Genomic DNA, 18,267 nt, shown 5'->3' with positions numbered 1-18,267 from the left:
GCTCCTTCCTTGTCTCTCTATTGCATCCCCTGATTCACCTTCATTACCTTTAACTTTCGTCTCCACTCTGAGTCGCATCTCTCTGTCTCTCTCATGCTCCCTACCGCTAGTTGACTCTCCGTCGCATGCTTTTACTCACTCGCACTCACTCCCTCTCTTTCTCTCACCCTTCCTCCCACTTACACTCACTCTCTACCTCGCTCTTTTCCTTCCTGCTCTTATGAAGTCTTAACCTCCTTGCCTATCTGCCCGATCTCGTTTTATCTCTCCCTCACACTGCCATTGTTCCTCCCTCTCTTCTTCTCTATGATCGCCACCAGTGGTATGCCAGGGCACTAGCAGGATGACTGAAAGTGGGTCAATCAGTTGCTCTTTGACAGTGTTTGCTGCTCAAAGATTAACTGGCAGGATATAGAGGGGCCAGGGAATCCATGTGCTGATAATCAATGCCCTGCTTACATTGACTTCTGTGGGCAGGATTGTTGAATAAGGTTCAATAAGGTCATGCATCTGAAGCACATTATACATAAAAAGAAGCTGCTTCCGGTGCCAGGTAATAACCACAATGAGTTGTCTTTAATGCACAGACACTTCTTGGGTCCGCCGAAGTTGTTCTTTGTGTATGTTAAACGATGAGCGAGGCTTTTTCGAAAAGCATACACTGTAAACTGGATCACTTCTACAGGCTCACAATTTTTGCAGATATGGCCCGGGAAAGAGAAAATAATTTGCCCGAGCTCACACACTTTAGTTAAGTTACAATGTTGGGATTTGAGCCCGATCTATGTATAAATATATAAATCCTTATAGAAATATGTTAAAAATAAGATTCTGCAGATTCTGAAGAAAATGTGAAGTTCCAAACGAGCAATCAGACATCACATAAATGCACTTGACAGTTTAGAAAGGGTGCGAGAGATTTATTTGCCTTGAGATAAGATACAGATTTCAGTCGCCGTTTGGAGCTGTGCGAGAGGTTTTTCAGATGCAAAAGCCAGGGTGCCGGCACCACATCAGTTAGTATCACCCAAACCTTATTGCAGATATGAGGGGCACTAGCTGCATAATACCACTTGGCTAAAGAGCTACTTACTCCATTAAACAAGGAGGGTGAACATATTAATAGGTGTATTTGGGAGCTATAATCCAAATGCAGAGGGGAGTAGCAGACACACTAGTGCCCACTTTTCCCATCAAGTATCGCTGCTTCATGCACTCTTGTTTCCTACAAATAGGCTGAAACAGAGTTTTAAAATATGTTAATGAGCATTTATAGCACATCATTTGGAATTTCTGTTCACCTTAAAAACACAAGATTACAAGTACCAAAATGCAATGTAATGTTCATCTGAAACCAGGGATGGTTTATGCCTCGACTGACATGAGATCATTTGCGATCTCTACAAACTGTCATATGTATTGTAAAACTTTCAAGACTGATTTCAAGACCTGATTCTAGGTACTTTTGTAAAGTAACCATCACTTTATTTTAGGTCCTTGTGGAATGCAGCCACTATATTATTTCCAGGTGAACTTAGAATGTATAAAGGTAGGAGGTAGAGCACTAGAAAAGGCAGATCACTGCACTCATCATGATAGTTAGGGAGTGGATCCTGTGTGGTGGCTCTGCTGAGTAGCAAGCGGTCAGGCCTCCGCTCATCTTGTTTCAGAGGCCTCTCTGGCCTCACCATTTGCTACTCAGCAGAGTCACCACGGAGGAGCTCATCATCAAACCCACATTATTGAACCCCAAACCCACCTTGATAAAGGCCCCTGTTGGGTCGAAACATGTGTTGGTTTTAGCGTGTCATCAAACCAGCATTAAAAACCAAACCGAAGTGACAAGACTTCTAATTTCTTTGCTCTATTTACTCAACTTAATCCAATATCCCACATTATTACATATCCAGTGCACTGATGCACGCGGTTCTCACAAACCTTTTCCGAACTTAGAATTTAGCCTTTGCACTGAATTTAGGTGACTGTGGACTAGTCTTTATGGAATCTAAGCTAATTGAAGATTCTAACACTGATTCTAAGTTTAAGGAAGAATGTTAGTCAAGGTTTGAATCTGAAAGAAAGTGGGGTATACCCAGTTGTGGGATCTTGAAGAATGTTGAAGGTAACCCCGTACTGAACCTAGGAGCATGTAGAATTTAACCTCTAAAGTATGCTTAGCCAACAGATGTATCTTGAGTCACTGTTTAGAATGTAGAAAATAGATCTAACCTCTCACTCTGCATGCATAGGGAAACTAGCCGAAGGCACAGCCCCAGACCCGCACGCATCAGCCATTACACACCACTTGAAGACTCTTCGCACAACACCTCTGCCATAAGAACGCAGCTAACGTTTGCGAGAAAAATTCAATAAGTAGCTGCACACATTGGGCCTCAACAGGAGTTGGGCAGAGCGGTAAAAATGCGGCAGTAATGCTATTACCACCACATTACCACTCCATCCAATCCCGAGTTCGGGCAGAAAGTTGGGGGATTCACCTCCAGCTTTGAGCTGGAGGTAAATCTGATGACTTTCTGCCCATTTTTGGCACAATTACAGTGGCACTATTTGCACTGTGGTATATGCACTGAAAATGCCCCTTAGAGTCCTATGGACTCTGAATAAAATGGGGATTTATCACCTTTCCGCAACTCGGGATCCAGCGCTAACACAGTGGATATACCACTGGGATGCCGCCCAACCTGTGATGACCCCCATAATCTCCCTCCCTCTCTCACATACCTCTGTAGACCACTTATCACCACAAATACACTTGCCAGCTCGACATGGGTGACTTGCAGAAACTTGGTCACCTCTCATATCATTGGTCTGGCCAATATGCACACACGCATGCTAGCACCTCTTTGAATTTCTTCCCATAACTGCACTCCGGTGCCCCCCTAGCCCCGATGGCATTCAACCTGCAGCATGTAGTGACCATTCGAATGGTAAAAGGCGTTATACAAATTACATTAAATATGCAAATTAAATGTCCATGTTTCTTTACAAATACTGAGTTCACGCCCTGTGATGTCAATTTCTGTATTTGCACTTAAAGTGAAGTCTAAACTGTGAACTTAACTGCAACATAACACATTTCAGCACTCTGTTTACACACAGTTCTTTGCATAGCTCATATCTGTTTGCCATTGTCCGACCCATTCATGTCTTTCATATCTGTTCCTTGTAAGCCTTAATTCTGCCTTAGTTGATTATAATAAGAAAACCTTTCAGATAGCATACTTCTGTCATCTTGCAGCGTTCCTATGGAACAAAATCCCTCACATGAAAACGATAATGGGTTTAATGTAGTTGGTCACCACATCATGAATGATATCCTCATCATTTCTGGCAGAACATTACCACAGGCTTCAATCCGTTCCCTTTCTATTCATCACCATTCACTGGTAGTTAGATTTTCTGCACACCAAAAGGAAGTAGGTTATGTTGCATTCATGTTACAAGACTACAGGGATAGAAGAGTGGTATGCCTCCATTGCCCTTCTCCCTGGACCATTAATAGTTTCAGTAAATTAAACCTTGTTCTAGGAAACAGTTGGTTGTGTTACTTCTGTTGAATTTGACTTGAGACACCTAATCCATTTAGTTTGTTTGGGTTGGCGGCAGGTGTTAAATGGGCTATGGGAGCGGGCCCCAAGTCTATCTTTGCCCCGGGCCCCAAAAACTGTTAAGATGGCGCTGGATGTCAGAGCATCCACTTGTCATGCCATGCTTCATTTCAGTGTTGCCATCCCCCCTTTTTGGTCTGGTGCTTTACTGTGCATATGTGGCCGGGATTGTAGTAACACCCTATCCAGGTCTTTTGTCCTCTGTGCCTCGCCATGTACACTGGCAGTGTGCTGTTGCATAGGACCATGCAGTTATGAGTGGAACCTGGGTAGAGGACATAGCAGTGGGTGATGATGAGGTCAGTGCAAGTTTCCTGCACATTGAGGGAGTTGTAGTGCTTCTGGTTCAAGTATGTGGTTTAATGGGCGTGGGGCGCCACCAACACAACATGGGTTCAGTCAATGGCTGCTATGACATTAGGCAGGTGTGCAGAGGCATAGAACCTTGCCTTCATGTCATTGACCTGGGCCTGGGTGGTGGGCAGTGCAATGTGGTGGTTGACATGGACCACGAGGGCATCCACCACCTGTGCCGGGACTGCACAGAATGTGGGCTGTGCCATGCCGTGCATCATGGCCACAGAGTGCTGGAAGGTGCCTGTCCCCAGGAACTGTAGGACTGCCACCAGCTTCACCAGTAAGGGCACAGCTGTCCGGATATTGATCCTGCTCCCTATGTCTTCCTGGATTGTGGCCAGAAGCTCAGTGATGGTCTTCCTGTTTAGGCAGTGCATAGTAACCAGCTGGGGGTCCCTGAGGGCCCAGGGTGATTGCCTGACCCTGGGCATGGGTGCTCGCCTTGCTTCAACTGTTCTCCTCCTCCTCCTCATTCCCTCCCCTTTACTCCCTGTGCCCTGGCCTGGTTGGACTGCATCTCAGGGCCCAGGCACAGCATGAGCAGCTGCCTGTCCCAGCTTGCAGCCGATAATAGCAGCATGGTGTTGGAAACAGTTATTGGGGCCTGGGTGTGTCTTATGTAGCCCTACGGAGTGCACTGTGTGCGTCTGTGGCTTCATTTATGGCACCTGGGTTCATTTACCTCTAGCTGGAAGTAATTCTCAGCTGTGTTAGTGCCGGTTTTCGCGCTAATACCACAGTACATGCACTTATGATACGGCTGTAATTGCGCTTTGTGTTGTCAGCGCTATTAGTGCCGGCTGAAAAAGCGCTGGCTGAAATAGTTCTGGTACATTTTTGTGTACAGCAGTATTTGCGCCGACTCGTAATCTGGCAGACCAGTATTGGCGGTGCTAATTCCGTTACCGCCGAGTTTAAGGACTACCGCCAACTCCTGGTGAGGCCCTAAATGTTATAGTTATGTGCATGTTTGGCTGAAGTGCAAGTGCCATGTTAGCATAAGCAGTCATAACATTTTGAGGATTTTCAGCTTCTAGCGCTGCTTAATGCAGCAAGAACATTTACGGACTAAAACTGTACGTGGATGGAAATGAAGATATTGCAAGAATGGTTGTGTCGGGAATGATAGTTCAATGAGTGGTATTGCTTTATCGCACCTTTTCATGGTTTTTGGCCATGGCACTACAACATTACACCATTGCATTTTACTTCAAAGATTTTTATTTTTGGCAAAAGGTTTTTGGGTAGCCTTTTGTCAGTGTAGTTAGCACATTGCATGTCCATTTAGTGTTGCATGTACCATCTGTGTGTCTGTGTTTGTAGTTTTTGGAAATTTGCCCCTTTAGCTATTTTGGTACATCTGAGCTTGCCATTTTGAGGATGGCCTCCATCTCACTTCGAAAGGTTGAAGTTATTTTGAAACTTTCCAGCTAGTGGTGGAGGAAAATGAGGCAGGGAAACACCCATCGGATCCCTGTCGGTCAAGTTGTTGGGCACAAGTTGATGGTTTGTCACACACGTGTGACGTACAATTGTTTTGGACTTGCCAACTGGTGGTGTTGGTAAATGAGCAAAAACAAAGAGGTGATGGCTGGAATGTTTAGAATGAATCTTATCCCATGGAACTGCTCTGGGCAACCCTCCAGACCACCATTCTTCACCTGCCGGACCATTACAGAAGGGGAAAGACCATATGTAAATCATGCTTGGTCCCAGCCCAAAAGGGGCAGTCCAGCCCGTACTGCTAGGTCACATCCCTTCTGCACAAGACCACAAGCATCCCTAGGCATGTTTCAGTCTTGTTGGGCCTCATCAGTGAGGAGTAGCTTGGGTCTCTAGACCGCACAGGTCCTACGTCTGGGCATACTCATCCCATTCGGGGTGACAAAGCAAAAACAAAGAGGTGATGTCTCGAAGGTTTAGAATGAATCTTATCCCATGGAACTGCTCTGGGCAACCCTCCAGACCATCATTCTTCACCTGCCAAACCATTACCGAAGGGGAAAGACCATTTTTCCGAGAGCACCTCAAAACCTTCCTCTTTGCTTCGGCTTTCTCTCCTCCTCTCCCCTGATGAAAGCCTGGCTGAAGCTGAAACTGAAACTGCACTGGTCACCTGGCTAGCCTCTGATCTCGGGCCCAGGTCCCCTCCCACACCAGTTGCACCCCTGCACTGCCTCCTTGGCATCCCCCGCACTTGGGGACTGTTTTCTGTACCCTTACAGCCCTCTATCAGCACTTGACACCTGATGTCTGCACTTACACCTGCACTTGCCACCAGCTGGCTGCACTTTTACTTATTGCTTTATTCTATTTATTTTTACTGTCGTTCCCATGTACTGCACTGCCCCATCCCCCTTACCCCCCACACTTGCACAATCTCAATGTCACCTGGCCTAGTAAGATTTTTGTCTCTGTCTTCCCCGTGTTCCCCCTCCCTTGCATCATCGCACCTTGAAACACTTGTGTATAGACGCGTTATGAATGCCATATTATATCATATCATATCATTTGCAAATCTGGCTTGGTCCCACCCCAAAAGGGGCAGTCCAGCCCGAACTGCTAGGTCACATCCCTTCTGCATGAGACTACAAACATCCACAGACATGCTTCAGCCTTGTTGGGTCTCATTAGTGAGGAGTAGTTTGGGTCTCTAGGCCCAACAGGCACGGGACCCACGTCTGGACAAACCCATCCCATTCGGGGTGTCAAAGCAAAAAGAAAGAGGTGATGGCTGGAAGGTTTAGAATGAATATTAACCTCTGTCATTGCTCTGGGCAACACTCCAGACCATTGTTCTTCACCTGCCAATCCATTACAGAAGGGGAAAGACCATATGCAAATGAGGCTTGGTCCCACCCCAAAAGGGGCAGTCCTGCCGAAACTGCTAGGTCACATCCCTTGTGCACGAGACCACACGCATCTGCAGACATGTTTCAGTCTTGTTGGGCCTCATCAGAGAGACCATAAATGAGACCAGGAATTACCCATTGTTTCCGGGTCGCACACCTCGTTTGACAACAAGTTATTTCAGCACAATTTTGAAACTTTTAGCCTCTCACTAGTTGGGTTCAGGAATAAGGTAGGAGATTTTGCTGTTTACCTAAAGGCTTCCTGACTAACAGACGGTTTTTGTGTCTGTGCTTGTATACCTCATGAAACACTGGAGTAATCCCAGCATTTAAGGGGTACATGTCAACACAGTGGTTAGTTCCCCTACATCTTGTGTACGTGTATCAGTATTATTAGCTCCACCCAGAGAGCATATTGTTCTTTTTACTGCTGTTTACTCCTAACAGAAGATGTTGGTTATGCTCGTATACATGGGAACATCTGCAAGTAGGGAGATTTCATTGTTACCTCTCCATGGTTTGGTTTAGGTCAGAGTATCTTCTGGGGTAGAGGATGCTCCTATCAGAGAGTACATGCTGGAGTTTAGTTGCAATGCAGTCATGGAACACAGTGTCTGCACCCATCTTTTGCTGGGACTTTTCTTGATTTCTGGTTGCCCTATTATGACTGGCCATCATTTTAAGACTGTTCTGCTTTGCTTTCCCTCTGGGAGTAGTTGGTTGTATTGGTGTGGTCTGTTTTCCATTTGCCTGTTTTTTTTATGTTGAGCAACCCTTGACAATAATCTTTTTCATAAAGGGAAGGGTGGGTGATGTTGAGTGTGGAACATCTATATTTGTGTGGGTTGTTTCTCGTATGAGTGAACGTACATCGTATTTTCTTTACCATAGAAGGGGAGGTCTGTTATATTGTGTATTACATCTCATTCCCCTGGTTGCTCGATGCATGGCGGGCATTGTGTATCACATCTCACTCCCCTGGTTGCTGGATGCATGGCATGCATTGTGTAGCACATCTCATTCCCCTGGTTGCTGGATGCATGGTGTGTATGTGTGACCTCATGAGAGAACGTTGGGTGAATGTTAGAATGTTTGTGCATGATGAGGCTTCCTTAGCCAGGCAGTTGAAGGGAGAGAACCTGGGAGGTGGGAGCCGGTGAGTCTGCTATGAGTCTCTACGGAGCATACATGAGATCTTACCAATGTAACTCAATAAAGGAACTTCATATCAGTTTACCTGATCTCCCAGCATCCTTCATTATAACACATACACATTACACAGCAGCACACCTAGAATATATAAGGGTTCCTCACGGGTGGGGGATGTCTGCTGTGAACAAGCCCAGGGAGCCTTTTAGGCTGGTGCAATCATTGCCGTATTCTACCCCTGTTAACTCGGTTTTGTGGGTCGAACACCTTGTTTGACAACAAGTTATTTCAGATCTTGTGCACGTGTATCAGTATTATTAGCCACACCCAGAGAGCATATTGTTTTTATCTTTTTAGTGATGTTTACACTTAACAGCAGGATAGAAGATGTTGGTTATGCCCACATACATGGGAACATCTGAAAGTAGGGCGATTTCCTTGTTACCTCTCCATGGTAAGGTTTTGGTCAGAGTATCTTCTGGGGTAGAGGATGCTCTACATCCATCTTTTGCTGGGACTTTGCTTGATTTCATGAACTCCCATGTCAATCAGATAATTTACTTCACCCATAGTCCAGTCCATTTGTCTGCCAAAGCTCTAGGCTTGGTAGTCTCCATCACAAGGATTTCCTGCCCTGGAGTCCAATCCACTTGCAAGGCTTTAAGGTCATGCCAGTACTTGTTCAATTCCTGGCTGGCCTTGAGATTCGATGTCGCCTGACCCCTCATCTGTGTCATCCTCTGTCTGAGGCCTAACACATAGTCCCCCACTTGTTTAGGTCACCTATTGTTCGTGGGGGCTGCAAAGTAATGTTTTTAAAGGCTAAGCCTACTCCTAATAACTGCTTGAACATTATGCTAATACATCGACCACCACGAGAAACGCCAGACTTCTATGAGGAGATCTCAGCTATCCTGGCTACGCTGAACAAACCTAATTGCTCCACCATAGTACTGGGAGATTTTAACAGGTGTTGTGGAAATCCATTGGACTCCGAACCTACCGAGCTATAACAGCTGTTCAAGAATCATACATTCCAAATATGTAATAAAGAACCCACTCATAATGTGGGTAATGCCTTGGATTGGGTTGTGGTAAAGCCCCCTGGCCATCCAGCCATGTATCTGGTCAGACCATTCCTTGATCTCATTTTACATGATAATACCTGTGCCCAGGATAAGTAAGAGGAACGTCCTAACGGAAGTTACAATCAGAAACTATAACAAGGTGCTTTATAGTGACCTAAAGGACTGCGTGGCCGTGCTAATGAGCAATACATCAGCAGAGGATCCGCCTCATATATTGGCTGCAGCATATGAGGAGACCTTTACTAATCTGCTGGATCGGGTCGCTCCACTTAAATCTAAAACTATCAGGGAAAAGACCAATAACCAGAAATGGTTCACCCAAGCGCTTGCTGCTCATAACAAGAAAAAACAAGGGCAGAGAGAGTGTGGGAAAAAGAACGGACACAAGAGAATAAAACATCTGGAAGTCACTTGATAAACTATACCATAATGAAATTATACCTGCTAATAAAAACCTTAATGACAACCATATTTTAAGTTCTAACAACGTTTCTAAAAAGCTCTTCGAAATGTTTAGAGATTTTGAGAAACCCAGGGCCCAATTAGATCAATGTATTCCCCAAAAAACAGACTGTGAAGCTGTTCAGAATGCCCTTAGGGAGCAGATCAAAACAGCTCATGATAACATCAAGAAGAATATGGAAAACCAACACTATAGTGGTGGTGCTCAGCTGAGGGAGGAAACGGTCCCGCAGGCCAATGCGGCTTTTTCATTTAAACCAGTGTCCAGTGAAATTATGGAGAACATTTTGAAGAAAACGAGACCTACCACATGTTTTGTGTAAAGTCTCCCTTCGAAAATCATACTGAACAATAGAGAGCTCTTTACTCCATTCTTGGTTTGTTTTGTTAATGCCACATTCCTGATTAATGAAGTACCCGATAGACAAAAAAAAAGGGTGACGGTCACTACATTGATTAAAAAAGCAGGATTGGATCACACACTTCATACTAACTATAGACCGATAACGAATGTGCCTTTTCTGCTGAACGTTATTGATAACGCGGCCACCATGCAATGACAGCAGCATGTGGAACATGACGATTTACTACATCCAAAGCAATCAGGCTTCAGATCATTCCATGGTACAGAGTGTGCTTTGCTGGATCTACAGACTGAAATGCTTAAAATCATGGATGCAAGTCAATCGGGACTGCTGATGTTGTTTGATCTATCAGCAGCCTTCGATCTTGTGGATCATGGAAAGCTACTCCAAGGGTTAAAAAACCAAGGGGCCTGCACTGAAGATGTAGAGCATTGGATCAGTTCATTCCTGAGTGACAGGCAGCCAAGAATCGTCTGGGGAAATGCTTACTCTGGATTGGAATCATTAGAGTGCAGGGTCCCTCAAGGCTCGTGCATCTCCCCAACTTGATTTAACATCTTCTGTAGGCCTTTATGTGACCTCCTAGATAAATTGTGAGCTTAATTCGGTAATTACACTGATGATACACAGCTTATTTTAGCAATGAGTGGAGATTACGAAAAAGATGCAGAGAGAATCTCCCTTATATATGGAACAATACAAATCAGGATGACATCCAATGGTATGTGCTTTAACGGCAATAGAACAGTAAATAACTCATTGCAGTGGCTTCCTGTGTGTAAATGGGTGGAGTTCCAAGCACTCTGCATGGTGCACCGGGCCTTTTATGGCTCGGGTCCTGAGTACTTGCAGGTCCAATTCCCCCATTATGTCCCTTCTTGTTCTCTATGATCTGTATCTCTTCATCTTGTTCAGGTTCCCCACTTTCACCACTCTAGATCAGTTGGCTGGGCCTTCTCTGTTGCAGCCTCCAGGCTGTGGAACTCCCTTCCTGTGACCCTCCGTGCCACACAGGATCATTTGCTGTTTTGATGCACCTTGAAGACCTTTTTGTTTTAGCTCACCTTGTTTTACATTGCCCTCTTTTTCTCTTTGATGCCACCATTGGTGAAGGAGTGCTTTATAAATAAATAAATAAAGGATACATATATGAGGAGTGCCTTACGCAGGGTAGAAAGAGTTTAGTTAGGAAGAGGAGGAAGATATGAAGTCACATGATGTTAGGAAGAGAGAGGAGTAGAGGAGAATGGAGCAGGGGCAGTGGACTCCTATTATAATTTGGGTTTACCTTTAGCAATAAACAGGTCACAAAGTACTTCCCTTACAGATGCATATTTCCAACTGCAGTCTTGCAGCTGGAAGTACTGCAGTTCAATTGATGTAGAGCAGGTGGGCAAACCTCCTCCTGTCATGCCCCCAACATGTGAAACCAACTACTCTTGATGCTCTGAGTTGTAGAAAAGAATCAGGTCTTCCATAAACATATGAAGACCTGCCTTTTCCAGCAGTGGTTTCTGGGATGTCACCCGCAGCTGTACAAGGTTCTGGACAGGGATCAGAAGGGCAAGAAGGCACGTGTAGCGTTAGTCATGCTTTGTAGGTTCTTCTTAAAATAACATGGATGGTGGTGGTGGGACCTGGTGACATTGGAGGGAAATGCTTGGTGAAACCTAGAACCTTGTTTCTTGTATGCCCTTCATACCTGTCTTGTAATTTCCTGCCAGCCTTCTTTCAACTCAAAGTCATCAAGGCTGGAAGAAGTAGCCAGACATGCAGACAGCTGTGGAAAAGCTGTGGTGCCTGGAAGATCCAGGTGGGGTGCAACTACCTGTGGCCCTCAGATAGGTAATTCCAACCCTCTACTAGGTCATTCCAAGTCGCTTGATGACCATTAACATAAGTCTAGGGGTGGCATTTGACATGCTTGCACCCGAGGCAGGGGGAAGAAAGATTACATCTGATAAGCAGGTAAGAGGAACGTTTCAGCCAATCAGAAATTAAGAATGAAATAGAGAAGCGTAGGAATAGGATATAACAAGAGAAAATAAAGAACAAGGAAATAGCAATGAAGGGAACGAGAGGGGATATTAAAAGTAAAACAATATAAATAGGTGGAAATAGAAGAGGGCGCTGAGCTCTACTCATAGTATGTCAATGGTCACAATGTTATGAGATGCCACACGTGGACCTTTCAGCCCTGCACCTGATAGAGGTTTGACTATTAATCCTGTGTCAAAATGTCTCAGGACCAAACTTTATAACATTTTCATTTCAGACCCTGTGTCCACACCTGAGGTGAATTACACATGCCATCTGAATGGCGGTGTTCAGCTGTCCTGCCTCATGGGGAACGGCACAGACCCATCCTATTCCTGGAGTGTGAATGGGACACCCTCATGGCTCCCTTCCAGGGTAGTAGAGATGAGCTACGAGTCTGTCCTCAGGAATGTAACCTGCACCGTGAAGAACCACGTCAGTGAGGAACAGAGTCAATCCACTGATGTCACCTGCCCAGGTAAGGAGGCAGAGGTCATGGGGCGCAGCTAGAGCAGCGGGACTGCATGTTTGATAGGAGGAAGGTCAACATGGACGTGCTGCGTCCAAGCGCTGCAGCTCAGTCTCGAGAGAGAGGATAATGGACTTGACTCATGTGATAAGGTGGAAATCCTCACTGCGATAGTCGAGGCCAGTGGAAGTTTACATTGCTCTGTTGATTGGTTTTTGCCCCTATAAAAGAAAGTTCAGAAAATTCTAAAGAGAAAAGAGCCGCCACCAAACAGCTATGTGTCTCCTTTCATCTTTCTCTTCAATTCGTCCTGTTTTCTCGGTTTGTTGTTGACAACATCCTTTTACCAGTTCTTCCTTTAAACGTTAAACCATTATGTTATCTCCATTCACCCACATTTCCGTTTCTTAATGTGAATCTATTTTCTGCCCAGAACCATATATTTAAAAATGGCGCAATTACAATGGTGCTGGCCAATGGTATCACACGTGCCAAATGAAGGCCTGCTTCACAGGGCCACTAGAACAGACATAAGTGGCAAGTAATTATGAGATACAGATGTTAAAAGGCACCCTGAGTTTCAATCTGGGAAGATCACAATTAAGAGGTTCCGGCACTTAAGTGAAAGGCGCAGTCAGGTGGGTAAGTGGCCGAAAGCCTAGTAGAGACATTCGACGCTGGTGCTTAGTACCTTGTCAGCAGAGCATGAGGCAACTAGGGATTCAAAAACATGTATTCTCCTATAGACCTAGGTACCAAGAACACGTATTCTTCTATAGCATAGAGTAGGAGTAGGCCCCTAGGTATCCAACAACACATATTCTTCAATAATATAGAGTAGGAGGAGGCACCTAGGGATCCAACAACATGTATTCTCCTAAAGCATAGAGTATGAGGCAGCTAGGGAACCAAGCACCTAGGGATCCAATAACATGTATTCTCCTATAGACCTAGGTACCAAGAACACATATTCTTCTATAGCATAGAGTAGGAGTAGGCACCTAGGTATCCAACAACACGTATTCTCCAATAAAATGGAATAGGAGTTGGCTCCTAGGGATCCAACAACATGTATTCTCTTATATCATATAGCAGTGGTCTTTTTAGGCCTTGGCCCCCCACAAGCAAAATGTGGGCAGGCTGGGCCCCCCAAAAATGCCAAATGGAAAGTATGTACAAATGGCTATGAACCATTGCGCACCTTCAAAACATCCTACTCCCAGTATAGTCCCTGGGCTCCCCCACCTGCCTCCATCAGTCTCTGTGCTCTTTTATCCCACTCCTACCCAGTCCATGTGGTCTCCCCACCGCACCACTGACCCTGGGCTCTCCCCACCCTGATCCCAACATTATCCCATGGATCCCACCCATCCTGCTCCCACCACAGTCCCTGGGCTCCCCCACCCCACTCCCAGCACAGTGCCAGGGCCAGTGGCGGCTGGTAAATTATTTAAGTGGAGGGGCATAAATATTTCCCCCCAGATATGCATTAGCGACGGAGCGCAACGAGGGAGCCCAAACCAATCAAGGAGGGGTTGGGCGGGTTTCCCCCGTGAATTGTTTTAAAATAATGGGTTGAAATGTTGCATTTTAGAGCATGCTTAAAAAGAAATTGGGTAAAAAGCCAAACAGTTTGCTCCCCATAATGGGTGAAGGGCCCACTGGGTCGACGCCCCCTCGCCCATTATGGATAAGCCACCAGGATCGGACAATAGGGCAATAACCAAACCAAAAATGCAAAATGCTAGCGTGGGTCAATTTTTTGGGGTCAAAATTGGCCACTTTTTTGGCTAATGTGGGTCAGTTTGATGAGTTACTTCACTATGCAGCTAGTAGTTTTGACCTTTGTTGCCGAATAAATACACTTTAAATATCACAATTTGCTTACATTTTAACAACAAAAAAACCCTCGGGTACTAGTCAAACAGTCTGTCACTAAAGTAATACATTGCCATTTGCAACTGTAGGCCACTTTTTCATTGGTGCCTGAGCCAGTTTTAAGCTCCAGTCCGACCCTGTGAACCGCCCCTGCCCATTTTCCTCCATTTAAAGTTTGAAGACCTCTGGCATAGAGTATGAGGCACCTAGGGATCCAAAAACATGTATTCTCCTATAGCATAGAGTAGGAGGCATCTAGGGATCCAACAACACAGATTCTCTTATAGCATAGATTATGAGGTACCTAGGGATCCAACAACATATATTATCCTATAGCATAGAGTATGAGTCACCTAGGGATCCAAAAACATGTATTCTCCTACATCATAGAGTATGAGGCACCTAGGGGTCCAACAACACGTATTCTCCTATAGCATTTAGTATGAGGTACCTACGGATCCAACAACACATATTCTCCTATACCATAGAGTATGAGGCACTTGGGATCCAACAACACATTTTCCTCTACAGCATAAAGAAGGAGGAGGCAACTAGGGATCGAACAACACGTATTCTCCTATAGCATAGAGTAGGAGGAGGCACCTAGCGATACAACAACCCATATTTCCCTGTAGCATAGAGTAGGAGAAGGCAGTAGAGTAGTAGGGGGTACCTAGGGACCAACAACATGTATTCTCCTATAGGATAGAGTAGGAGGTACCTAGGGATCCAACAACACGTAAACATGTACTATCCTATAGCATAGAGTATGAGGAACCTAGTGACCCAATAACACACAGTCTCCTATAGCATAGCACTTATTGGTTGAAATACTTGCGTGCATAAATGCATCTGTGGAGGTGCTTCAGTTTATAGGAAGGAGGAGCGGTGGAGATGAAGTTGTCACCCATGTTTTAGTTTTTAGTTTCCCTGTAGCACAACATAAACTGTTCTGCAGCAGTGCTGCTGTCGGACATGAAACACACACAGATTGACCGACTATTTGACTCTGACTATGAAACTGTAAATAAACCACGCATTTCATCCTGATATGAAAGAAAGTTTAGGATTATTTTGTGCAGCTTCGACGTTCTTCCTTCAATGGAAATATATAAGGATTTGCTTTGACAGGGCACACTTTTCTCTCTGTGCCAGGGCAGGGAGCTATTTTTAAAATCCATGTCTTGCTCATGAGCTCATTTTAATTCCACAATGTGTCAAAGTATCAAAAACAAATACTTTGACATTTCTAGAAACAATACATTCAATTGTGTGGAAATAGGAAGGCTGCTAATGTTGTAGCAACAGCTGTCAAGCCCCAATGTAAGTGTGGAGTGGACTTTGCTGGACATTCGACTACTGTGGGGCTGCATAAATGAAACACCATAAATTGCTTGGTCATAACGAACAGCATAAATCACTTTCAGAAGACTTTATATCTGTGGCTATTTATACTTAAAAGGGTCTCTGGTTTAAATATGCAAGTAGTAAGACATCCCCCCGAGCACTGGAACAGTGGCTACAAACCCCGGTTTGTGCAGTACCTTTCCTTAATATCTCACTGCAGGCGGTTTCCTGGGAATAGCCACACCATAATGCATCTTTTGGCTTCAGTCCGAGAAGCTTTTTCTTCCTGCAATCACACCCTGTGCTGTTGAGAAGAGACCCTTTTATGTTCACTTCTCGGCCCTTACGTCGGCCTTCAAGGTAAAGCTCTGCCATGTGTTTGTACTTCCTGATGGCATTGGGTTCTTCCATTTGGAGTCTCTGCACCCTGTAATGATTGTTTCTTCAAAAGCCAGCTCAGGTGTCTTCCTTATATGGAAGACACAGGTATGATGGGCCGCCCCTCTTTCCCTAGCTCAACCCCCTGCCACTCCCTTCAACTTGACCCTATACCAGGTAAGAGCATTTCATGAAACCATTGTGCTCTGGCCCATCCTGGAAGGGTCCAGCCTGATCCCCATCCTTCCTGGCTCTTCACTCTTGCTCCCTTGCCCTCCTCTTCTTTCCCTGGAGCCCAGCAGAGCACCCAGGCCTGTATGGTGATCCGCCTGGATAGCCACTGCCACCTTTCTCTGAGGCCACCGAGTTCTCCCTAGGCACCAACCCTCTGTCCCTGGGTGAATGCCGCCCTAGATTCCCAGTGCCGCAGAGGGAGGGGAGCCAGTGAGTGCTCTGCAACGAGTAGCGCAGAGAACTAGTCCCCTTCAGAGAGTGAGTTACTTTGAGAGATCTTAATTCAGGCTGTTGTTGATGTTTATGCTGTGTTTACCTGTGCCACTAAATAATGATGCTGTTGTTGAGGGGGGGTTAGAATGATCCCAGTTGTAATCAGTGTATCACTGAATCCACTGGGATCCCACTTAAGGGGAAACCAGTTTGAAATCTTGCTCTTGGTGAGATGTATTATTGATGATAGGATTCAAGATTCACCTGATGAAAGTCACAGTGTGAGATTCTGATTGTTAATGAAATCTGGCTTTGTCCATGACTCCTCTGTGTGTCAGATACACAGTATAGCCGCCCTCTTCTAGATGTCCCTCACTATAATGTTTCAATTTTGTGGACCCGAGTTCATGGCATGTGCCACCCTCTTTAAGTATATTAAGTAATATTAGTATACATTGCTGTTCACAGAAATCACTAAAGAGTGATCCTGATATTGGTAATTGAGCCAATTTTGACTCCACACTCTCCTTCTCTCCTCATATATCTGAGGTCTCTAAGAAGTCACACTACCAGCTGCACCTCCTTAGAGGTATTCTTCCCTTCCTCTCCTTCCCCCAGAAGCTCACTGTCTCCCGAGTCCTGGTTCTCTCGAAGCTGGACTACTGTAACAGTCTCTATCTTAATCTGCCTGCCTCCACTCTCCGCCCTCTGCAACTCATCCAGAACAGAACTGCGAGACTTGTCCTTGGCCTCAAGCCCAGGGACTGTATCTCTCCAGGACTGAAATCTCTACACTGGCTCCCAGTGGCTGCGAGGATTAAGTTCAAAACCCTCTGCATTGTCCACAAGGCCTTCTGGGGTCTGGGGCCTAAATACCTGCAACTCTCTCTTCCTAAATATCTTCCTTCCCGAGCCCTTCGCTCATCCGTCTCCAACTCCCTCAGGGTCAGCCGCTTCTCGAAGCAACGAGCTGGGGGTAGATCTCTCTCTGCGGCAGGGGCCTCCCTCTGGAACAGCCTTCCTGCCTCCCTGAAACTTGAGGAGAACCACCTCCGGTTCCGGAAGCACCTCAAAACCTTCCTCTTTGCCTCCGCTTTCTCTCCCTCTCTCCCCTGCTAAAATCACTGAACCCGCAGAAATTGCAAAGGTAACTAGTACACCTTTTTTGTTCTGCACAGCACAGCATAATAGGGAGTACAATCTCACACTGTATCAATTACTATTGTGCTGCTACTTACTAACTGAACACAGCTGAACTGCTTTATTAAACATCAAGTGTCCCAAATTTGGATCCCCCGGATGGCATGCCTTACTGCTGGTTGAACGGATCACAAATGCCCCTCATGCTGTCCTGTTCTCTGCCTTGACTGCAGACATCTTCAATGGGCAAGACTTACTCCCAACCCAATAAAGCCCTTTTATTGAAAGCGGCTGCTTAATACTACTAAATCTCTGATCACTTACCAACATAGATGCCGTCTCTGTGCCCAAAGACATGCCATCCAATTATTACCATCACTGTGGAAGGGAGGAGGTGAGGACCCACACAAGCCTGCAGGAGATATCTTGAAGCAGGTTAGAAATTGCTACTCATTAACTCTCAGTTACAGAACAAGTGGCTCAATGAATCGCTTTACTCTACAGACCCTCAGTTCATTGACATAAACGTGAGTGTCCCAGAAGACCAGCGCAAGCATCCTTAGGAACATTCATATCTAGCTATCCTCTGTGCAAGATCCAAATGCAAGCCCGAACATGCTCTGTACCGTATGTGAAATATTCACCTGTGCAGAACCAGATGTCATAGGT

General features: G+C 45.4%; 1 protein-coding gene across 2 annotated transcripts in view; it reads left to right on the top strand.

Moving 5' to 3' along the window:
* Nucleotides 1-18,267, top strand: part of LOC138525658 (uncharacterized) — a 338,509-nt gene that overhangs the window by 263,098 nt on the left and 57,144 nt on the right. For both annotated transcript variants that reach the window (XM_069635722.1, XM_069635721.1), the window contains exon 4: nucleotides 12,178-12,417. In XM_069635722.1, coding sequence (XP_069491823.1) covers nucleotides 12,178-12,417 — 240 coding nt within the window. The remainder of the gene's footprint in view (nucleotides 1-12,177; nucleotides 12,418-18,267) is intronic.

Source organism: Ambystoma mexicanum, chromosome 7p (genome assembly GCF_040938575.1).
Source record: "Ambystoma mexicanum isolate Mex_15411 chromosome 7p, UKY_AmexF1_1, whole genome shotgun sequence".
In the NCBI taxonomy this organism is placed as follows: domain Eukaryota; kingdom Metazoa; phylum Chordata; class Amphibia; order Caudata; family Ambystomatidae; genus Ambystoma; species Ambystoma mexicanum.
This window is presented reverse-complemented; position numbering and strand designations above follow the sequence as displayed.